This window comes from Pangasianodon hypophthalmus, chromosome 12 (genome assembly GCF_027358585.1).
Source record: "Pangasianodon hypophthalmus isolate fPanHyp1 chromosome 12, fPanHyp1.pri, whole genome shotgun sequence".
NCBI classification, from domain to species: Eukaryota; Metazoa; Chordata; class Actinopteri; order Siluriformes; family Pangasiidae; genus Pangasianodon; species Pangasianodon hypophthalmus.
In genome coordinates, this window is record NC_069721.1 from 9,504,800 (window position 1) to 9,529,349 (window position 24,550).

Sequence of the window (24,550 nt, forward strand, 5' to 3'; positions counted from 1 at the left end):
TTCATCACAGACATTTACACCACACGCTGCATCCGCAAAGCCATCAGCATTGTGGATGACCCCACACACCCCTCACATAAACTCTTCACCCTCCTGCTGTCTGGCAAATGGTACTGAAGAATTTGGGACCTCACGGCCAGACTGTGAAACAGTTTCTTCCCCCAAGCCATCAGACTCCTCAACACTCAGAGACTGGACTAAAAACACACACACACTCAACTGAGCATCTCCCCATCCTCTTTGCAATTTTTGCACACACCTATATTCAATTTCTGCTGCTATAAATATTTATTATATACTGTATATTTATACTCTCCACCTGGCTGCTACTCCTTATGTTTATATTCAGCAACTTATTTTGTCAATCTTTTGCACTACTGACATAAGACTCTTTTTTTTTATTTTTATTTTTTTATTAGTACTGTGTGCTAGTCAGCGCTGCACTGTAACTCACCATGCCCATTGTCTTGTTTTGATAGTTTTTGTACTGTCTTGTGCCGTCTGCACGTTTGCACTGTGCACTTTATGTAAATATATGTAATGTCTACTGTAGTTCTGTGTTTTGTTTTATGTAGCACCTTGGTCCTGGAGGAGCGTTGTTTCGTTTCACTGTGTACCAACTAGCTGTATATGGTTGAAATGACAATAAAGTCACTTGTCCTGTCTTGTCTTGGTAGAATGTGAGATTCACAGCATGAATGTGCAGCTGACAGATCTTCAGCAATTATGTGATGCAATCATGTTGACATGGATACAAATCTCACCTTTTGGAATCTATGTCCCAAAGAATTGAGGCTGTTCTGAGAGCAAAGTGGGGTCCTACCCATTATTAGAATGGTTTTCCTAATGAAGGGAATGGTGAGAGTATATGGAATTGTTGATTAGAGTTACATTAAATACAATGTATGTTCTTATTGTTAATACAAACTTTTACGAAATAAGTAGGTCAATTGTTCAAAAATAATCTCAGTTTTACTGTCTACTTTAATATGTCAACCCAGTTGACCTCATAAAAATTCCACTGCAGTGGAACTTTTCTCAAGTAACATGATTCACAGGAAGAACAGAAATCTAGGTCTAGATCTAGATCCCTAATGAGCAAGCCAGAGAAGACAGTGACAAGGAAAAACTCTTAGAGATGGCATAAGGAACAAACCTTTAAAAAGAGAACCCAGTCCAATTTTAGCAAATTTTAATAAGAAAGTTTCTTCTCATTTCTAATGTACTATCTTTTCTGGGTTTTTTTATATTTTCCCCCCAAAAATAGAAAAAGCAAAAGATATAACCCTGCTGACCTAAACATAATCAGCTTTAATACATCATGTGTATTTTATGATGCAATTATGTGTCCCTCAGATGTCTACTAATAAATACAGTACATTGAAAAAATGATCTTAAATAGCCTTAAATGAGCAAGCATTTTTTTTGAGAGTACTAAGGTTATATACTAATGTTGAGCAAGAAACCTATACCAAGAGCACCAGAAGATGACAGAGGATTTCAGAGTTGGACTGTGCTCAGTTCGAGAGACGTGGGAATTTAAGCGGATTTAAGTCATTCTGCTAGTTTTAGAAATGACAAAAGAGCTTGTCTCTTTCATAAAACTGCCATCCCACTTTCAATCCTATTTAAATTAAATGTGATATTTGATAATTTTGATAGATAACCATGATCTCTAACCATGTTTCTGGGTTAAATGTGTTCAAATCAATTAATCCACACACTTAATCGACACTTAAATCAAGCTGTGCCGAAGGGTAACTAACCCTTGGATTGTATTTCAGAATTACTGGGTAATACCCATGAAAGCAGCTATATACGTATCACTGATGTATTTTATTATTTATTATTGAACATTTTTAAATTTATGGATGATTAATAGAGCTACAGAAGTGTTACTTAGTGTTACAGAAATGAAGAATATTTGAGAAAAAAAGAAATGTGTTACAGTAATAACAACGTGTTTTGAAATAAAAATGCTTTTCAATATAAATAAAATATTTCATTTGGAGTCATTTAATTTTTGTAGCAAGATACAGTATTTAATCTTTTTAAAAGTATTTAATTTTTTAAGATGTTTTATGGTAGCTTCCAAAATCACCCCAGAAAAAAACCAAAACTTTAGTCAAATTGATAATGCAGTAAACATAAACATTAAATTTATATATTGTTCAATTGTATGGGCTATAACACTATGTGCTCATTGAATAATTTTTGAAATTATAGCTGCTCTTGTGAGAATTACCCCATTACTCATATTCTCTACCCTAGATCAGCTTTGGATACCAGCACCCCCATATACAATTCATTAATCTTTAATGATATTCCACCATTGTAGGTTTATTTTCATGCTTTCCATCTAAACGTTAGACACTCTGAATAAAAAAAATCTCTTTCTGTGAATATCTAATTCTCACTGTGCTTTTGCCTCAGGAGTGATGCAGTGAGCCCTATACTATATTAAACCATGCTGTCAGAAAGTGTAGTTGTCTGGATATGCTTACATTTAGAATGTCACAATAATTGAGATACTGTAGTGTTTTATGGTTCATGTTATGTGTATGCATAATTAAAATGAAATAGCTAAGAAAATATAGTATATAATGTATTTCAGCTAATCATTTGCATTATGTAAATGCAGTAGGTGAAATCAGTGAAAGGTCAATGAGAGATGAGCATCCGCTTCTGTAACCATTATGCCAGAGGTGCTAAATCATTTCCACCTCCACTCAGTCGATATTGAACAATACCACTGAGCAACATGAATACAGTGGATAAATTTGGGAACCCAGAATTCATGACACAAATCTTTCAAATGTAACCAATTAATGACCATCATTCTTATTATTGTGTATCATAATAAGTGAGAAAAAAAAAAGCCTTTTGCAATCATTAACTATTGTGGCTGTTTTAATCATGTTTCCTCGCTGTAAAATGATTAATTACAGTTGTCAAAATGTGATGGCTGAGTAGTCCTCAACAAAAAACCCTCTCTGTGAGGCACTAAAACCAGCTGTGTCGCTCCTCTTTTATTTCCTTTATGCTCTTTCCCTTGCTACATATTCAATGTAATGGAAAATGCTTCCAGGATTTGGTGTTTCAATGCTCACTGAACAGTTCTGTAGCCTGCTTTTATCTGCCTTTAGATAGAAATTTTCCATTATTTATGGCAATATAACAGCTTTGTATGCCTTTAGCCAATTATCTAAATACATATGATCATTTAAAATGATCTTCAAGATGTAATTTGGCTCCCAGTTACTTCCATTCTGTTAGTATATTTATTATTCAATGTGTGAAATAAAATGCATTACTTGACCATGACACATAATTCCACATTTTCCTTATACAACAAAAGTCTGTTCCTGACAGATCATCGAAAGTCCATGTGCTTCCCACAGCAGAGGTTTAATGAGGCTGCCAGGAGAATGCAGAACCCAGCGTGACAGCAGCGTGACTTACAGAGAAGAATCTTCATACATTAATCATTTTCCTAATAAACACTTTGCAGTCTGTGCAAATGCCTCACAGTCTGTCCACAGTCTGTGAATTCAGATGAACATTTTCAGGGCCCTGGTAATAGCCAATGTTCAGCAGAGCACAAGATTTAAAGAGACAGTCACCTATAAAGAGTCAGGTTATAGAATAAATCTCAGGGAAATCATCTTTATTTTTACCTGACAAGTCGCCAGCATGACCAACATAATGCATGCTGATTGTTAGCAAGCAACGAGCAAGAGCAGCTTTAGCAATAAGGTTTTGGTAGTCATCCAGCAGATATTCCAGTAACAGACCAGCACCAAACAATGTAAACCAAATTAGACCTCGAATTCAAGCTAAGAAGCTTTTCTTTTTTAGTGTTGTTTGTTTAACTTGTCTTGTTGCTATAAAGGTGATCAATCTTTAAAAAGTTAATCCTTAGAAATCCTTACAAAGTTTAATGTCACACAATAAACAGTATTAGCCATGTTTCATTCCTTCTAAGCTGCTAATTCCATTGCCTTGAGTCATGTAAAAAGCAAAGGACTACTATTTCACATCCCCTTCATCACTCTGATACATCTAATATCAGAGATGTACTGCAATCTCTGGGTTGTAAATTAGCACTTCCTTTTCTTTTCACATAACTGTTAGGTGTCCTTCAAGTGGATCAATCTATAACATCACTTCCCTCTGTCTTCCAGAGGAAATGGATGGCCGAGCGGAGCAGATTCTCATAAGCGTCCCTGGGTAACCATTCAATGGAGATAAATTAAGGGATTGTGGGTAGTGAGTGTGTGCACTGGACTACATTGTACTGTTAATCTTAGGGATTTAGCCAGGCTGGCTACAATGTTAAGGAGACAGTGAAGCTTCATGAATTTAATGAAATAAACCAAAAGTGCCAAAAAAAGAAGAGAGAGTTAATTTTCTTCTTTATTTAAGCATGACTGTCAGTAAATTTTCGTCAGCACAGAAACTCTTTTTTATATATCATTCTCCTCAATATTCCTCTTTTCTACACTGAGACCCCAAAGAAATAATTTACCCTACTTTTAGCACATTTCTGTGCAGGTAGCGTTATGAATAATTGTCTGTGCACAACTGTAAATGAGAAAGGAATAAGTTTTAACAATTTCAGTAAAATGTCTAGTTGTGGATGATGGTGTAACTTTGAATATAGGCCATATGATTTATTTACTTGTAAAATGTAAACTTTAGTTTAGGGAGATGCAATAATATATACTTTCTAATATTGCGTTATAATATTATAATATGCCAAATTTATATACTAACTGCCTCCGGTGACATTTAAGGCTTAATAATTATTTATCTCATCATGAACAATATCAGTGAATTGGAGCCTCAGGCTTCCAATGTGACTTTTCTCTGACCTCCAAACACAATGCCACCTGATCTAATCAATCCCAGCAACCCTGCAGTTACAGCCTCCACACGTAAGAATCTACACAAAACTATTGCACCTTTGGGGTTTTAAAAAATAAAAATCACTATATGATAGTCTTTTATCTGCATTAGCTCTATTGCAGGATGCTGGAAAAACACAGCATCATAGACTTTAGATTAACTGTCTTGCAAATGTATTCATTACTTGTGATTATAAAATGTCAACTGACATATTCCTGTCAAGTATTTGGATGAAATACAACCATTCACCCAAAAAACAAGCACAAAAATATTGGCCAATTGCCACTGTGTAAGTGATGCATAAAAAACAAAACACTGCAGATATCGGTGACTGCGGATGCCACCGTTGCTATACCAACACATACCATGTATCTGTTTCAATATGTCACATTTAGCGTGATTCACAAACATCCAATCTGCCAATTTTCTGTTTAATCACACATCACAGGGGACAATACTGTTTTGAGGTTAAAAAACCTGACTCTGCAAATAACAAAATACATAGTTAAGTATACAAATATAAGGACTGTAAAAATAAAGGATACTTTTCCACAGCATGTTTTTCCCTTACAGTGGATGGCAGAGTATACATGCATATCAAATGAGAAGGCTACATTTTGGATGAATTGGTTATGTAAATCTTTCTGGATTTAAGGTATTGCTACTAAAATACTCTAATATGCTCTCTCTCTCTCTCTCTCTCAGATATATCACTCTCTTCTATCAGTCTTTCCATATTTCAGTCACTAATTTGTCTCTGTTTCCCACCTGAAGACCATTTTTTTATTTTCTGCTTTTTGCAGACCCACTCTAATGTGCTCCTGTTCCCCAAACAACATCAACACAACATGACCAGGTCATGGCAGGAAAAGTGGAGAGGCAAAAACAGACCATATAAGCCTTGTTTCTGGAAAAAAAAAAAAAAAAAAAAAAAAACATTTGTTGTCCCCTCACCAACACTGAGTCTGAAACAACACTGCTAGCTACTTGAGAATCTAATTAGTGAAGCTAAGGCAGAGAAGCTGTCTGCACATTTCCAATTTATGTAAATGAGGACAGTGCTAAGCGTAGAGCTAGGACTTTAAAGTGAATAGCCTATCAGGTTTAAAGCTGCATATTATGTCACTAATTAGAGAAAGTATCCTTTGAGGGGAAACATTTAAAATATGAAAAGATGTATTGTCAGGGATGCTGGCCTCATTATCTTCTTAAAGGACTTTACTTGATATCTTTTTCAATCATTTAATGGAAGCAGACATATTTCAAATGCTTCATTGCTTCATGGATCCTTTGAGAAAATAAAAATTTAGGATAAAATTCAACCTGTCACATTACAGTCCTGAGTTTTATCCCACTATCAGTTTTCCATGAATGAATGAACGAATGAATGTTCTAACTCATCCTGTGTCTGTGTAACATAGTTGAATAACACACTGATATAGCCTCCGTTATTTTAGAGCACATGTCTACGAGCAATGTCATAGCAACCTGATGATCTGACTGCGTGCCTGCATTGAGCGCTCTGTTAGTGCTGCTGATATTAGGAGGCAAGGTGGGTTCTTACAAATGCACTCCTTGTGACACACTCCACACCTTTTTATAATTAGAAAGGAAATTCAGTAGAGTCCTCCGCTCCAAAGGGATCATATAAAGCTTTATGTAGGCAATCTAACAGGGAATGATGGCAGAAAGTATTAGCTGTGTCTGTGTGGGCATGTGTGCTTGTTAGCTCCATTAACAATGACAAGTAACATCACATTGCACTCTTATTTTTTTGCTCCTTTTCTTCTGGTCTCCTCTAATGTGTGTAATCCTAGATATGGGTATGTGCTGCTTACCATATATTCTGATGTATATACATTTGCATTAACTTTCTATCTGTACATTTTATAACTTTATTATGTATGCTTTTTTGCATCTTTTTTTTTTTTTTTTTGCAAATTTTGCATCTTTACAACAAAATGATGTTGATAATTTAATTAGTATGTTTGGTTTTATAGATATGTCTTCATTATCCCAATACATTTCAAATAGTGTACGATATCTTTCAAAACTTTGCATTCAAAACCAAACCTTTGCATGTCCACCTTTCGCCTTTATAACTGCCTCCAGCGTCATCATATCCTCTGTGCAGCATTTAGATCTTTTGTAAAAACCTCAGTTCAAAGTAAATTTATGTTGATTTTGCCTTACGTTTTGGGTTGTTGTCTTGTTGCAGGATACTCCTGCATTTCATTTTGCTGACCTTACAATTCAATTTTTGTAGATAAATTCTAAAATGGTTTTCTCTTTTTTCCAAAATCACAGGAGATTCAATCTTTTGCCCTTGGCTGTAGCTACCTCTCCCTTCACTATCTGCAAAAAAAATCAATATCATATTTTAAGTAGACATAACTGGTTGTGCTTGAAAATAATGATGTAAAATAATGAGCAATGCATGAGGAATCTTAAAGACAGGACAACATATATATAACATTTTAACTGAAGACATATACAAATCGTACATAGGGAAGGATTTATATTGTGAGCAAATATAAAAAGGAGTGGTAATAAAGATTAGCATTTTAATATGTGAAGAGGGGCATTAGGTTGCAAAAGAGTTTAATTGTTTGGTGCCCACAGTGTGCGGTATTGTTTTGATACATAATCATTTTTAGTGTTACTTGATCTTGCTTTATTGCTTGCTTTTTTTCTTGTGCTACAGTGTGTTTATGTGCTTTTTAAAGAGACCATTACCACAAAAGACTTTTCTCCCTCATGCCTAGTTATATATATTGGGGCATCTTATAAGTAACAGATGACCTTGTATTCAGAATTGCATAATTAAATTCAAGTGTAGCAATAATAAAATGTAGTTTTAGCCTTTTGACAACCAGTAACCAGAATAAAACTAATGCCAGAACAAACCCTGCAGCTACTGCATTAATATGCCCTGTGTGGTGTGTTTGCAGCTGTTATCTGTCTTTATGGATGACGTTTATAATTATTAACTTCACTTGTACATAAGTCACAGCCTTCATCAACCACTGTATTATGTATTTTTAATGTTTGTATTTGGGATATTTCCCCATCATTTATTCTTTATATGTTTCAATTAAAAAGACACTAGACATTCTTTTAAGACGTCCTCTTAGTTTATTTTTAAGTGTGTAATGTTATATATATATATATATATATATATATATATATATATATATATATATATATATATGTACTGTATATGTAATATAAGAAACATAGTACCTTTCAATTGGTGTTATATTTTATGCTTATTGTTATTTATTATCTAGCATAATAAACATCATTTGTAAATCAAAATGTGTGTGAAGTTGTGTGTTTTCTCTCCTTTTTTAAGTAAAACAATACTTACTACATTATTTATGACCACAAGTCATAGTTTAGCCACTTGATCCATTTTCTGGATGGTTGCACATTTTCTGTAATCGCTGTCCTATTGCAACGATTAAATGTCCTATTCATTTCATGTCTGTAGCTTACAGATAGTTACATTTAATTCTGAGGCACAACTTTCAGTCCATTCTTGTCAGAAATCTTACAAATGCAATAATGTAAGACGTCATACATGTTTCCCTCCTAAATGTATCCCTAATAACATAAAGACTCTCCAAAAATACATATTATTTATTAAAATGCCACCAGCTTCTTTTTAGAGCTTTTTGATAAAAAAACTCTTGAAAGCTGGCATGAGGCACACCGTGTTCTCCTTGACAGAACACTGAGTAATGTCTGTCATTATCATGCCAAAATACTCCTAATAACACCTTCAGAGCTACATTAAGGCACTGAAACTTGCAAGGAGAGAGGACATATAGCCACAGACTCAGTCTACAGTCGGCTCCAGAATTGCACCCTTAATGCAAGCAAGCAATGGATATGCCAGTCACTTTAATAGGAACACTTGTACACCTGCTCATTTATGCAGTTATCCAATCAGGCAATCGTGTGGCAACAGCACAATGCATAAAGTTAAACTCTAAAGATGGTTGTGTGTGAAAATCCAGGAGACCAGCGGTTTCTGAAATACACAAACCAGCCCATCTGGCACCAACAACCATGCCACGATCAAAGTCACAGAGATCACACTTCATTCTGATGTTTGATGTGAACATCACTCAAAGCTCTTGACCTGTATCTGCATGAATGATTTATGCATTGTGCTGCTGCCACATGATTGGCTGATTAGATAACTACATGAATGTGCACGTGTACAGGTGTTCCTAATAAAGAGGACAGTGAATGTATGTAAAATAAACAACAAAATAATTTGAGCTAAAACATATGGAGACACCAGATTTATTCAAACACAGTATTTCACACCTAAAAAGTTTTCTTTTTCTGCACTGATTTCAAAATTACTGCTGTTAATATATGATGAGGCTTACTTTGGAGAGAAACTAAGCACTAAGCACTGTAGCACTAACTCTCTTCCTGTAATGGCTAACAAGGATGGAAGACATTTACAGAACATCTTGTCCCACTCTTCTATGCACAATGTTTCAATCTCCACATGTTTTCAATAGGCTTCAAAGCCAGAGACTAAGATGGCCACTGCAAAACATTGATTTTGTTTTCCCACAACCATTTCTGTCTAAGCTTTTCTGTCATTTCAAGTCTAAACCTTCTAGCAGAGGAAACCAGGTTTTGGGTTAAAACTCCCTGATACTTAACGGAATTCATGATGCCATCACTGCAAAATAACTCCAAAGCATCATATTTCAGAGGATATCATGTTCTTTATCTTGGTATAACTTTATTGCTGAAACTACTGGAGACAGGAATGATTAAATGACATAAAAAGGTCTTGTGTATTCAGTATGACACCATCCCAATTTTCACCAAAAGCATTTCTCAGTGTTTTCAGTCATTTGTATCAAAAGATTAACTTCCATTAAATTTTGTTACCTACATACTGAATTCACTGAACAAAAATATATTTTTTCATGACACGGATTTCTGAATATGTTGGAAACATTCTTTTGAGATTCTGGTTTATGTTAACGTGACTGCATCATATAATTGCTGCACGTTTGTCTGTACATTCATGCTTTGAATCTGCCATTCTACCACCTCCCAAAGGTGCTCTCTTGGATTCAGAGCTGGTGACTGGTAAGGCCAATGAAGTACCCTGAGTTCATTCTCATGTTCATGGAGCCAGTTTGAGATGACCTGTGCTTCTTGACATGGTGTCCATGTGTCTCTCGAGGTTATTCCATTGTTACAGAATCCAATATTGATATCTGAAGGTAAGAACAATTTTTTTTTCTTTATTGTGGTAGTTTGTTGATGGTGGAAGGAAATGCTCATACCTCATCCTTTTGTCTGTGTTCTGCTACCCTTCAGACAGATTCCTCAATTATGGGATGAAGCCTCACTATGCTTTTTTGATACCATTATGTTGTGACACCACTGACTCTACATTATGTCTCCCTTTTAGACTGAGGTGTCACTCACATCTGTTCGAGAGGAACCAGGTTGAAGACAGCAGCATATGGAAAATATTTGTCTGGCATATAATTGGCAAGTCTGGCAAAATTTCTGCAGTTTGTATTTTGTAATCTGTGTTGTTAAATAAAAAAAATTAAATATAGTATCCTGAGTTTGACCAAAATCTCCCAGAAATGAAAATTTAAGAAAAGAGAAATCATTCAATGCAATATTCTAAACATCCTTTTCAAAAGATTCAACAATTACATTATCATGTATTACACATGTAGGGCTTTATTTGCATCACTGCTTGATATGAGTATAACATTTTTGTATACAGGGAGTAGAATGGAAACAGTTGGTCAGTTTTAAAATCGCAGGAGGAACAGCAGAACTCTTTCCATCTGCTATCATGTCATCTGTTGTCCATGAACTGGCATGCTGAGAGTGACCTTGTTCACATGAGACAAGAATCAGTATGCAGTGATAAAGTGTCAACCCAGTGCATGAGCACAGCTTAGAGTGTCTTTGGTATACAGTGCCACCTATTGGAGGGTAATATAGCACAAGTAATGCAGTTCTAAGTTTGTCAACATGCAGTTTAAAATGATTGCCTTGGTCTTCATAACATACAAACAGAAAAAAAGCTCTCTCAAAAAAGTTGGCTTCAACAGTAGTTATAAATAAATACAGTTTGCTCTGGAAATAAATAAGTTATGCATTAAAAATGCACTGTAGTGTTTATATAATAGCTAGAACTACTGAGTAGTACTGAGGACTAGAAGTGCAGTTTGTTTGAAGGCATTACAATCATGCCTAGTATTTTCATCAGCATAGTTCATTTCAAGTACAATCAAATACCAGGACTTTTTTTTATATATATATATATATATATATATATATATATATATATATATATATTCATATCATTTCTAATAAAGGAGGCACTATAATTTATGTATAGATCACCATGATTAATAATGTAGTAGCATTTGAATATTGGAAGAGAATCTCAGAGTTTGAAATAACATATTACATATCGTTCAGTCCCTTTACACTGCAACAAAAATATAACTTTTACATTTTAAAACTTAAATTAGGTCATAAATAGCTTGTCCTGTACAATGTTTTTTATCAGTGCATACACAGTCAAAAATAAGTCATGGCCTACAAAAATATTAACTCGCATACATACAGAGACAGCATAGTTTGTTTTTGGTACAATCATGCATTTTGAAGAAAGAATAAATCTGACATAATTTGATTGTCAGTAAAATCAGGCTACCCAGTGTCTGTGTCACTGGAGGTATGGGTTCTTGTTTCTGTGCAGACACTGTTGAGTAGTTTTTAATCACAGTTTTTATCACAAGCTGCCATCAGCGAAATTAGCAAACTTTAAGATGCCTAAAGTCCTCTATTTAGATTTATTCAGACACTGACACTGGGATTACCATCAAGCAGCAAATTCATTATGCACAGGTGTAAATAACTGACTCAGAAATGATTTAAAAATTAAAAATGGTGTCTGCTAGAAAAATCCAATGTCTTCCCAAAACAAATGACTGTACATTCAACAAAGGGGATATAACACAGATTTCTTATTTCATATCATGTGATATTGCAAAGCCAGCAAGGACAATAATGTAAAATAATGGTATAATCACTTTGTATGAACTCTATCAATCATCAGAATTCAGATGGATAATATGTTGAGATTCCTGTAGCTGTAAGTGGTCCTGTGTTGAATTAGATAAGGCCTTCGTGTTACGTTTCTCAAACTCTGCAGTGATTTCAGCTATAGTCTTCCCTTTTGTCTCAGGTAAGACAAGACCGATGAATATGGATGAGACCACACACACAGCACAGAAAGGAATGAAACAAAACTGGCCCATACTGTTGACTATGAAAGGAAAGACCATTCCCATCAGGAAGAGGTTGAGCCACATCATGGAGCCGGCCATCATGTAAGCTGCAGGTCGAGCCATCTGGTTGAAGAGCTCGGTGGGCAGTATCCCGGTTACCCCTGCAGGACCCATGCCAAAGCTCAGGATGTAAGCAAAGACACATACCATGCCCAGGTACGGCATGCCAGTCACTTTACCCTGCAGAGACAGAGCCAGAGTGAACACCGCTGCCCAGCCAGCCATGAGCACATACCCAACAACAATGAGCAAGCGGCGACCCAGTCTTTCAATCAGTAAGTTACAAATTAGAGCTGCAGTGAATTCACAAGCACCTGTGCCAATGGTAACATACTGGATCTTATCCATGGGTATTCCTGCCTCCTGAAATATGTATGAGGCATAGAAGTAGATGGAGTCGTTCCCACAGAGCATCATGGAACTGCTGGCTACCATGACGATGCACAGCTGACGCCGAAGACTACTATCAGACAGTAGTTCCCACAGTGATTTGGCTCGAGCCTCACCGACTGCTTTCTGCTCCTCCAGGATTTCCTCCATCTCAGCATCAGACACATTACAGCCCCTCAGGCGGGTAAGAGCACGACTGCAGGCCTCTCTATCGCCTCTGTCGATGAGCAGGTAGCGAGGGCTCTCCGGGAACCAGGGCAGAGTGAGCAGCTGGAGCAGGCCAGGAACAGCATTGCTGGCTAGAAGATACGGCCAGAGAGCCTCACTCCCCAACAGTTCAGTCAAACCTGTCACCTGTCCCAGCAGGATTCCCATGGCTGTGAAAACAGCAGAGGAAAAGGCGACAGCACCCCTCATGGCCTTAGGAGCACTCTCCCCAAAATACATAGGCTGGACATTCATGCTCACGCCCGCATTAACTCCTACAAGCAAACGAGCAATGATGATCATCTCAAACGATCTGGCTGAGCGACTGCTCAGGACCATGAGTGTACTAACCAAAAGGAATGAGTTATTCAGCAACAGGGTTTGCCTGCGACCAAATCGGATTGCCATTGGGCCAGCAAGCAGCGACCCAAACAGTCCCCCAAGGGAAAAGGCAGAAACTATGATGGTCCAGATAAGGACCAATTGATTGGACTCCAGAGCTGTGCCCCACCTCTCCATACACGTCTCATTAATAAACTTCTGGATGTAGGTAGTGGGTGCATTGACGATGGCCAAGTTGTAGCCATACTGAAGAGTTCCCCCAATAGCAGCAGAGCACACAGTCAGTGCAAGAGTTAAAGAACAACCCTTATCATGCTTCATTGATCTATTCATTTTTAATAATCATAAACATATATAAGAGATCATTTACAAGCACAAGTCTAATACTGACATATAATGAAAAGGCTGTTCCAAAGACCTCGGCAGAATACCAACTGACGTTTAACCGGCTTCTCTGAAGAGTTGTGAAGGAAGACACAAAATTACTTCCAATTTACGGGGATTGTTTTCAAAATAAGAGACCAGTCACGAGGGACACTCTTTTCTAATGTTTTACTGTCCTAGTCGAGAGATTATATTATTATGTACGAAAACGGTCAATTACATTTATTATACATTAAATTACATTCATCATTTTGGTTATGTGTCAAGAAAAACTGTTTCAAAACAAGTTGGCAGCGGTGGGATTCGAACCCACGCCCCCGAAGAGACTGGAGCCTTAATCCAGCGCCTTAGACCGCTCGGCCACGCTACCTGCTACCGTAGCTTTCAAAATAACTGTTTTGACTTTAACTATTGCGGACGTCGTATAGATTTATAATCTTGCTTTCTATAGTCTCTAGGCTAGAGCCTCACAAAATGTGTATAGACTTATTACAAAAAAAAAAGCTTGAAATGAAATAGCAGAGCTTGTTAGTGCCTCTGGTTTGTGGCATGTAGCTAATACAGTCAGTGACAGATAAATCATAGGGTTAATTGGGCCGTAGTTCACGGGCCTCTAAGTCCAAGAAATTTGAAAATGAAGTGAAAGTGGAGCAAAAAAGAGAAATAAATGAGAGGGATAGCAGTGTTGGCTGATGTACCAGTGACATCAACCTATTTTTAACCGATACATGTTAGTGGAGAACTGAGTGCTGATCGAGCGTTTACTGAAACCAAGGATATTATCAAATCTGCAGCCAATACCAACACCACCAGCAGTAACACTGTCGTTCGCAGTGAAGGTGAGTTGGCTAACAATAGCAAGCTGGTCATGACTAGCTACTAATCTCCCTTTCACCCTGACCTTCTACTGACTGTGTTTTGTTGCTTTTCTCTTGACAAACTCCCTTTTTTATAACCTGCAGCTTGCTGTCAGACTAGTGACTGTTGATTCATCCTGCACACTTGCATCTGAAATGTTTTCTTAGCTACTAGTGACTCGTGTAAACTCGGTTTGTCATCAGAACTAAAAATAACCTGCCCACAAGAGACAAACTACAAGAGACACAAATGAATTGTCACTCTCTAGTGTGAAGGTAAAACCAAAAACATGTACAACCCTAAAGTATAGGAAACATCTTTATACATTTTATAACTTTTATACATTAGATCAATTTACACACTGTTGGCACACTTTATATCAACTTAAATAATAATACATTTCATCTTTTGTTTTCGTTAAGGTTTCTCCCGGCTCTCCTCTTTGTCCTGGTCCATCAGGTCCCTGAAGCCGAGCTTCTCTAGAGGCTCCTTCGCCATCAGCTGCCTGAAGAAAAACACAAACACACATCTGTAAGTTACGGAAGCCCTAAGAGGCCATGCATTATTTTTTTTTTCTGTCTTGTTTTCTCATGATCATGACTTAAGTTTCTCATGAACTCAAGATAACAAAAGTTGTTTCCTCGTGATCTTGATGTAACAAATAGCTGTTTTCTCACAACATAATTTTATCATGAGAAAATCTCGCTCCTTATGAATGGGACTGGTGTTGCATGCACATTGGCTTCTTCGCCTTCGCCATTGCCAGCATAAATTTAATAATCGCTCTCTGTAGAGATGGACTTTATCTCCGCATTAAGAGAGAGGGGCGTAGACCTGACAGCCTCCTTCTCAGGTGTCGGACACTGATGTGGAATTTCTCAGTCACTGAGAGACATAAAGCTATTTCAGCTTGAGTGAGACTCTGATCAAAGTAAAAACGAATTTGGTCATCCAGAACAATAAAAATAACATCATGTTATTTCAAGTACACTGAAAAATTAAGTCATGATCACGAGAAAGCAACTTGTTATGTCGAGATCAGGAGAAAATTAACTCGTGATCACGAGAAAACAAGAAATAATAATAAGAAGAAGAATACATGGCCTCTTAGGGCTTCCGTAGTAAGTAAATACACAACTTGTAGACATTTTCTGTAGACATTTTATTTAGCTAATCATCTCTCCAGCCATCTTACTTGTCCATTCTACACTCCAGGTACTCTTTGGACTGTAGTCGGCACAGAGTGTTGTCAAAGTTGTTGTTTCTGAGACAGCGCATGAATTTCTCTTTGAACTCTTTACATTCACCTGTAAACACAAACACATCATGACGTAGACTAATCATATACAGGTGACATGATGAAGGTGACGTAGTGCGCTCAGCTCTACGCATTGTGCGGAACTTTCCTATTTATATACATTACGTAGCTTACCGAAATGGTCTAAAGGGAATGATCCTTTATCAGGAGGTCGTGGTTTAAATGATTTTGTGCCGAAATTCATTGCCGTCGACATTGTTGATTTTTTTTTGCTGCTAAAACTGCATTGAACCGAAAAGTTGAGCGCTTTTGTTTGACAGGAGCTCATTCGAAGCACGCCGAAACAATCGCTTCCGCTTCCGTTTTCACACTTCAAAATAAAAGCCACCATGTTTTTACGAGTTCATGCTACACGTTGCTCACGTTGTGCTGTCCGTAAACCAAACGGCCATGATTCCTCTTAAAGTAAAAAAAAAAAAAAAAAAAATGAAAACAGGAAAACAAAATTACACAAGGGTGTAATTTGGATATGACCTCTGAGGAAAAAAGTCTTTTTCAGTGGATGGAGGATACTGGATCTTTGAGTGTGTTGATCTGCTCAGACTCATTTTCTGCATTATCATGCCTATTAACCGGTAGATCTTCAAGACAAGATATTCTGTATGAACCACTTCTAAGTTTGTTCAGAGTTAAAAACTTGGTATAAAGATATTTTTCCTTTGGGTCCCAGCAAATGTGGGGGGTGGATGGAAATGAGGAGGTAGACCATCTGGCAAAGCAGGCTCTGAAATGTTCTAATATAGAGATAAATATCCCATTAAGTAATACAGAAATCAAGGCTTTAATCAGAATAATTAAAAAGAAAAGTGGCAGGAAGTGTGGGATAAGGAAGAAAGGAGAAGACATCTATTTCATATTCAAAATCAGATTGGTAGCAAAAGAAGACATTTTGGTAACAGAGAGAAGATACAATTATAGCTAGACTTCACCTTGGGCTTTAAACTACAGTTTTAAACTATTCTCTGTATAAAATCAGGAAACACATATCTGGAAATTGCAGTAAATGTGGATCAGCAGAAACTGTTGAGCATGTTGTATTATATTGTGATGCTTTTGAAAGAGAAAGGGCCTATCTGCTGGAAGAATGAAGAGAAATGGGAGTAGGAAATTTATCACTTAATAATCTGCTGCATAATGGTTTGGATCAGTATAAAATATATAATGCATTATTGAGATATCTAAAGAAAGTATGACTGTTTAATAGGATTTAGAGAGTTTTTTCCTCCCTTATCGTCAATGTTCCACAATCCAGCCCAGTAGGTGGCAGGAATGCACCTAACATTGGTTTGTCAACTGCCATAAAACTCCAAGAAGAAGAAGAAGCAGAACACAGGAAATATGTGTGTTATTTCAGGCAGGGGTCTTCAGCTGTATCCACAAAGGGCAAGTGTGGCTGCAGGCTTTCATTGTAACCAAGCAGGAGCCACACCTTTTCCACTTGTTTAATCAGTTCATCTTGGTCTCCAGTTAACTATCAAATTCCAGTTTGGCTGGAATAATAGACTGCAGCCACATCGGCCCCCTGTGGATAAGATTGAAGATCCCTGATATAAGGAATAAAACACAACAGGGCATGCTCTTATTGGACCATAATCAATAATATGATGGTCTGATGCACCATTTCTCTAAGCAGAGTTAGTGTTACCACCCCAGAGTTGATTATTTTACAATAACATCATGTTCCGAAAACTTTTGTTCCTCTTATGCTTCAACAGTTTGTCAAAGATTACAATTTTAAATTTATTAATGAAAGGGATGTCATGCTTTTTAACCATTTATAATTACATTAATCATGTTACATCTTACAGATGAGTTAGTTTTCTTTTTTAGAGTTAATAAGACAAAATTCCCTGTCATGTTATTGAGAAATGAGAAAGTGCACAGTCTTCTGTCCTGAAGAATCTCTAGTGGTGGAAAACTTACTGACCGTTACAAAGCTCTTACACTGGAAATAAATGTCTAGTTACAGAAAGCTTCACCATAGCAATGGTTTTGTTTGTTTTTTGTTAAATAACAGCACATTTTAAAATCTGTTTATTAGTAGCCTTACATTATGTAGACTGTCCACCATACAAGACATATTAGGGCGAGTGAGTTTATATAAACCTGTGATTAGAATCACAGCCAGCACTGCTGTTACAGAAAATTTATCAATACCTTCTGACCAATTCAACAGTGCTGTGGTATTCTATAAATGTTTAATAGTTGCATGCTGTTATACATGTTTTAAAATGGCAATAACTGATATGCCAATATTGAGTTTGCTTTACCCGACTAGGAGTGTCTACTTTTTTATGATGGCTGAAAGTGAGAGGCTATAAATTCTATATGATGTGCTCATATTGAATTTTTTCATGACTATTGAATGATACATAATCAACATAATTGTGTTATGCTTCCACACCTTGGCTTGTGCCGTAATATCGCTTCTAAAATCATAGTGGCGTAAATTGTTTTAAAAAGGTAAAAAGGTGTGGTAAGCAAAACAAGAATAGAAAGTTCATTATGTAATGAAAATAAATACTTTCTGAAGACAGCTTGAAAGAATAAACCCTTTATTTATATGTACAATTTAAAAGCAGTATATACAAGAGTTCAATAAATTAGGTTTACAGTAGGACGCTCTCAGTGTTTTGGAACCTGGCAGGTCCAGCTGGTTGAATCAGGATTGTATGCAAACTCCGTCCTGTAGGACAATAAAAAAAGATGTTAGCCCTGACATACAATGCCATCTTTATCCACCTTATAATGGAAGTAGGAAATCTACAGGAATTCTTTATTAAGGAAAAGAAAACTTACTCTCTTTTTTGTGGCTGACCATTTCCACGACACAGCAGGCCCTCATCACATGGACAGATCTGGTTGATGCTAAATGCCAGTCCTCCATCTGGCACGAAGCAGCTCTCTCCCAGTACCAGTCGACGCTTACACACCCTCTCACCATGATGACGGGCACAACACATCGAAGCCCCACAGTCCTTGTCTACTTTACACCTGGCACCTGAGATGATGAGAACAATAGACATTAGGTACATATACACAGGCTGAATTCCTAATCATCACGCACTGTGCTTTTAACTGACTTCACATAGAATAACATTGCCCTTACCTTCCTGTCCTTCTGGAATGCTCCGGATGCATCTGCCGAACATGCAGCTGAGTCCTCGCACACACTGGGCATCTCGCCGGCAATATTTCCCTTCTTGTCTTAGGGGAACACACAGGCCAAAGTGGCGGTCACAGGAGAAACCCTTTCCACAGGCACGATCATGGTCACAGGCCACCTACAACCAGATGCACACATTTAGAACCAAATTCAGGCAACCCCATGCAAATACTGTAGCTTGTTTAACATCTGAGCTCACTATGGTTAAGTAGTGAATGCAAAGGAGACCGTTTTTTTGCTGAGAGTTTTTTTCTCTACATGTACCTTATTCGCTATGCAATACAAAATTACAATGATAATCTAAGTTACAGTATATTTGAGAATTATTGAATAACAAATAGCTATTTGCAGTCCCATTATTTGGTTTTCAAACATTTAAATATTATGAGTGGCTAATAATGAGTAAGTTCTATTTTTCATCTGAATCTATTCTTTACTGTAATCTAAGCTAACATACCATACTGTATGTATGGGCCAGTTCTTGTCATAAAAGGCAATTTTGTTCAAATTTCAGTTTTCATGTTTTTAAAATTAACTTTGGATAGGTTAGTACAGCTTAAAGATTAACACAGATTGGTCACAATTTTTAATACACATAGAAAACACCAACTCACCATATCACCCTTTTGGCTGTTAGGCGATGTCTCTGTCTCTCTTTCTCTCAGCCCTATAGGTCCTTCTTCTGGTGGGCTGTATGGCATCGATAGCATCCAGGCCCAGATCCGCGCTTGAACAGCCGACACACACATACACACAAACAGGATGTGCAGGAACCTTGCTGTAGTGTTCATGTTCAGTGCTCACACAAGTCCAAAACAGTCTGAATAAAGCGAGAATACCAAAATAGCTAGAAATGCCTGGTCGTTGTTAGTGTCACCAAATGGCAGTCAGTCCTATCTGTGGAGCTCTCTCTGCATGGCATCAGTGGTATACCAGCACATGTCCTGTACCTTATATACCCAGATGCAGCAACTCATTCTCTTGTGCTTGTGTTTGTTAAAGCCATAGGATAGGAGGAGACAATTAGTAGTTACAGGATTAGCAAAATTGCTTGCACCGCCCCTCAACACCCCATGCTTTGGTGACTGTAGTGAATTTATCAGCTGCAGAGGTGAAAGGAGGGGGCAGGGATGAGGTTGTCTGGGCTAATGGACAGATAACAGGCTCTGACAATGGGGCAAAGCAAGCAGCTCACCTCCATTCACAGGCATACACAGGGTGAGGCTCTAAATGGCAGACAAACAGCTCATAGAGACCTGGAGCTTGGAGAGGTATGCAGAGGGTTGCTTGCTGTTGACCTCAGCCCCTGCCTCTGGACAAACAGTCCCCCTCAACCCTTACACAGACCCCCTATAGACCCCTTCAGCCCCATGCTGGGAGTAATTTGCAGAAGCGCTTTGCACAGACGACCCTGGCGATCTCAGTAAACATAATTATCATCAGCGATCAGCAGTCTGCAGCAGGAGCACTGACTGGCAACAGAAATTGACAGAAGGCTTCTGTTTTTTTACTCACCCATTTTATTTTAGTATTTAGGATATCTGTATTAATGTATTATATTCCTACAGATTTAAGATACTACTTCTTTAACAATGCAAATCAAATCAGATTACGAAGTTTAATACTTAAATTAGCACTTTCACAAAAACAAAACAAAAAAAACAAACAAAAAAAAAAAAAACCTCCCCAACAGAGTTTTGGACTGATGGTATTCCTAGTTTGTGACCTACCGAGCCAATATCAGAATGTATTTTTGATAGACTTCAAAGCACTATTGTAAGTCGCTCTGGATAAGGGCGTCTGCCAAATGCCATAAATGTAAATGTAAATGTAAGTTACTACCAGTGTTAAATATAATGTAGATTGTATGTCATTTTACTGATCATAGCCTAATAAATCATATTAAAGCAGTTTAAGAATATATCAGCTGTTGTATATGTTCTGCATCTGTAGTGTATGTTCTGCATCTCTCTCTCTCTCTCTCACTCACACACACACACACACACACACGTTTCTGTACAATGCTGAATTCCAATGTTGTGACAAATGCCAAACACCTTATTTACTTCCTGCTTTATATCTCCTAGATTACTATTTAAGGTCTTGCACATTATCTTTGCTGTTATTGGCACTTGAACCTATATTTTAGTCCAGTCAAAATAAATCATGCGAATGTTATGAAAACATGCTGGTAAGAGCCAAAATACTGCCTTTTTCAGGTTTAAATTACTGACTTGTCTTCCTTTTGCATAGTCTTATAACAAAAAAACAAATTTCTACCATTTAAACCGTTTACCATTTAGCTATAAAAAGCAGTCACAATAACAAGAAACATTTAGCAGCAAAGCAGTGGACGTGTCTTTGCTCCAGCAGCGACAGGCCTTAATGATAATGTTAATACCCAGTGAGTGGATAAGATCTAATTCCCCAGTTTGGCTGGATCATTGTGGTGGAAAGCAGACGCATTGTTTCCCACGTATGCAACTCTTGTCTGCTGTCTGATTGTCTGCCACTCTGTTGTCTCATTAGGACCCAATTAAATGCCTTTATCAATTAATGATGGCTAAACTGATAATGAGAGAGAGACGATGGAGAGAGTCAGTGGAGGAACCGAGTACCATAACATGTAGCATTTTTTATTATTTTTTATTTATTTTATTTATTTATTATGATATTTTATTTATTTAGTTAATTAGTTCTATCTATTTTTAAATCATTATTATTTTTTAAAATATATTTTCACTTGAAAAATTCTTCTTCCACCCTCTTCTTTTGCCTTAGAACATCAGGAGTGGTGCTACAAACCACCTCGTCAGTGCTTTAATGTTCGAGTAAAATAAGTCTTGTGAAACAACATCTGTTAGTTTATTTGTGTCGGCAAAATTTTGTGAACAATATTTCAAAACCAATGTATCCAAGTGTCTAAAGGGACCATTATAACAGCATATCCTGCTGTGTATCGTTATGCTGAGCATGAATTTTGGTGGAGCCATACACTTTCTGAACAGATGTGTAAAGGGCTGTGAGCTGCAGGGAGCAGTCTGTACCTAATCCAACACAGACTGTTTATTTGGATGCACAAACACTACAGGACAATATATTGGTGTTAAGTGCTTGTGGAACTGAAACTGAGATTATGTCTGCACTAGCCAATTTACCTTCTTTGCCAGGCCTCTATGTGTGTTTAATGTTATTTATGCCAAAAAGACTCATACTGATTCAGAATCTGAAGAGGAAACAACAGGAAATTAAAGACATGTCAGAATGGTCTGATTTGAGTGAATATGAAAATTGCAAAGAACAATGACTTGTATTTACTGACATTATAGCTGCAACTTTACCTAACATTAGCACAAAGCTAACTGGTAAATTAACATTTGTCACAGGTAGACATAAGTAGAATTTTTACTATCCGAGTCTTGAAATGTATTGTCATATCCTTATATAACAGTAGTAAAACCTGTCAAAATATAGCACTACATTCAAGATCAAGATCACTAACATTTAGCTAAATTAGCTAGATATCTTAGAACGCATGTTCTGTAGTTAACAGTTGTAAATGCCATTGTGGTGTATACCATCAAAATAACCACTTTAAAATGGCATGTTCTGCTACACTGTGTTTTAACACTTTTTTAAAATTATGTGTTGATCGTCACTGCAGGGGGTGGATCACTCAGATAACACCGTAATTAGCGTTACATTAGCGATCTCCAAATAACTCGTAGATTTAGCCATTGTAAAACAATTGGAATCCATTCTAATGATGGGCAGGCTGTGTGTATTCAAAGTTTGTTTCTGCTTGGGTTCGTGGATGAATTTAATTTAATGGGATTTAATTTTATTTTTGTTGTCACTGGCTCCAAAACATAATTTTATTCCAATCAAATATTAAATAGACATTCTGAAAGATGGCTGGTATAAAAATCATAAAAATGCCCAGCTCATGGAATAGTGATTTGATTGTTGTCTATCATGTAATTACTTCTCATTATTTCGAAGGCATTGTCTCACCCCTTCATGTATGCACAGCACAAGTCTGCTCTGATTGTGTGAGTGCCATTAGGAGCCAATTAAAAGCCCTTATCAGTAAATGATGACTGAACTGATAATGAGGGTGAGACATTGGAATCAGGCTAGAGAAGTGTGTGAGAGAGAGAGAGAGAGAGAGAGAGAGAGAGAGAAAGAGTTTGGGGGAAGGAGGTGGTCAGGATGGTCGGAGTGGTCAGGGTTGTGGGTTTGTTTGTGTCAGTCTGCATGGCTGCCTTCAATCAATAATAGCCAATCAATAATATAGATAAAAATGCTTCATATAGGTCATGCTGAGAAAATGATTTCTTCAGCAATGTTAACATTTCTACATGCCATATACACCAGAAAAATATAAGACTAATGTGCTTCAACTTATTAATATTAATGGAAATATTAATAGTTATGAAAACTGTCAGTTGGTGTCAGGCAATTTGTTGGGTTCAACCATGCTGGTTTCCACATATTTCAAAACAAATTTATCCATCTGCCTCAACACCACACAGACCAAGAACAGACCTCAATATATATCCAAAATACACAAATGAATAAACAGGCAAGAAGTCAGTAATAATAGACAGATTATAACAGAGATGAAAACTTAGTTTTGAATAATGAGACAAACAGAAGTCTTGAAAGGAAAAGGAATCAGGGTTTATACACATACTGTACATGGATATGAGGCACACGTGGTCCTGACTGAACAGGCATGTGGGAAGTGGACTGAGCACGAATTTCAGAGGGGACAGAGACTTCCTGAAAGTGCAGATGTGTAAGGAGGCCATGAGAAACAGGAATCAGTCCATAGCTAATCCAATACAAGCTGTTCATTTGGAATACTGTTGTTCCACTATGGGACAATATATTGATATTAAGTGAATATGGTGCTGAAGGTGTGTGCTACCATACTGTACCTATCTCCTCTGCCAAGTCAGCCATATTTTCTTAATGGTTGTGTTAAGTAATATAGACAAGTAGGCCTACCTTACACAGACCATGCTGAATGGATCAGCAGTTCCTTCAAATATAGAAAGATGTAGTATTTATAGTATTTATAGTTTTTTTGTATTTGAAGGCATTGCTGATCCATTCAGCATGGTCTGCATATGGTAAACGTTTTAGCATAACACTGCTGAATTCTCAATTCTAATGGTGTTGATTGATTTTCTATAACAGCAGCTGTGATAGCAGTGTGACTGTAATTCCAATCACAAGTTTATATTGATGCATTGATAGTAACAAATAATTTTATCAATAGTAACAAATAAATTTATCAATAGTTTATATTGATAGTAACAAATAATTCACAAGGACTTGTATAACATGATCTATACTCCTGGGCAAAAAAAAAAAAATGGGCCACGCCCAAAATGGCAAAATATTATGATTTTAATGGTCTTAACAACAAATCATTGATCAGGAAATTTGCAAGAATTAAACAAAGAGATAAAGGAAATTAGTATAGGATAGCTTTTCACTTGATTTCTTTAAATGTTTAAGCCTTGTGGATCTTGAAGGGCTGCATTAGGTGTGGCAGATAACCAAATAATGACTAATCTTTTAAGAAAAAAAAATTACAGA

General features: G+C 36.9%; 3 protein-coding genes and 1 non-coding gene across 4 annotated transcripts; all 4 read right to left on the reverse strand.

Moving 5' to 3' along the window:
* Nucleotides 1–11,261: 11,261 nt before the first annotated feature.
* LOC113527759 (solute carrier family 2, facilitated glucose transporter member 11) lies at nt 11,262–14,611 on the reverse strand. The gene has a single exon (XM_034309627.2). The coding sequence runs from the start codon at nt 13,545–13,547 to the stop codon at nt 12,033–12,035; it is 1,515 nt and encodes a 504-aa protein (XP_034165518.2). The 5' UTR covers nt 13,548–14,611; the 3' UTR covers nt 11,262–12,032.
* Nucleotides 13,887–13,968, reverse strand: trnal-aag (transfer RNA leucine (anticodon AAG)). Its single transcript has one exon. It is a non-coding gene; the product is annotated as a tRNA-Leu (tRNA).
* Nucleotides 14,612–14,756: 145 nt separating the features above from the next.
* Nucleotides 14,757–16,073, reverse strand: LOC113527760 (cytochrome c oxidase assembly protein COX19). The gene is made up of 3 exons (XM_026915884.3): nt 15,889–16,073; nt 15,652–15,763; nt 14,757–14,961 (listed from the first exon to the last, which is right to left on the reverse strand). The coding sequence occupies exons 1-3, from the start codon at nt 16,040–16,042 to the stop codon at nt 14,874–14,876; spliced, it is 354 nt and encodes a 117-aa protein (XP_026771685.3). The 5' UTR covers nt 16,043–16,073; the 3' UTR covers nt 14,757–14,873.
* Nucleotides 16,074–18,312: 2,239 nt separating this feature from the next.
* On the reverse strand, nt 18,313–19,930 carry LOC113527284 (dickkopf-related protein 3). The gene is made up of 4 exons (XM_026914916.3): nt 19,555–19,930; nt 18,884–19,058; nt 18,574–18,775; nt 18,313–18,460 (listed from the first exon to the last, which is right to left on the reverse strand). The coding sequence occupies exons 1-4, from the start codon at nt 19,729–19,731 to the stop codon at nt 18,400–18,402; spliced, it is 615 nt and encodes a 204-aa protein (XP_026770717.2). The 5' UTR covers nt 19,732–19,930; the 3' UTR covers nt 18,313–18,399.
* Nucleotides 19,931–24,550: the final 4,620 nt, after the last annotated feature.

Excerpts from the sequence above, each read along its gene's own strand:
- LOC113527759 (XM_034309627.2), bottom strand. The coding sequence starts at position 13,547 with ATGAATAGATCAATGAAGCATGATAAGGGTTGTTCTTTAACTCTTGCA.
- LOC113527760 (XM_026915884.3), bottom strand. The coding sequence starts at position 16,042 with ATGAGCTCCTGTCAAACAAAAGCGCTCAACTTTTCGGTTCAATGCAGT. Across the intron at positions 15,764-15,888 it reads ATTCCCTTTAGACCATTTCG|GTGAATGTAAAGAGTTCAAA; the intron begins GTAAGCTACGTA and ends TTGTGTTTACAG. Across the intron at positions 14,962-15,651 it reads CTGGAGTGTAGAATGGACAA|GCAGCTGATGGCGAAGGAGC; the intron begins GTAAGATGGCTG and ends GTTTTTCTTCAG.
- LOC113527284 (XM_026914916.3), bottom strand. The coding sequence starts at position 19,731 with ATGAACACTACAGCAAGGTTCCTGCACATCCTGTTTGTGTGTATGTGT. Across the intron at positions 18,776-18,883 it reads CATTCCAGAAGGACAGGAAG|GTGCCAGGTGTAAAGTAGAC; the intron begins GTAAGGGCAATG and ends TCATCATCTCAG. Across the intron at positions 18,461-18,573 it reads GGTCAGCCACAAAAAAGAGA|GACGGAGTTTGCATACAATC; the intron begins GTAAGTTTTCTT and ends ATTGTCCTACAG.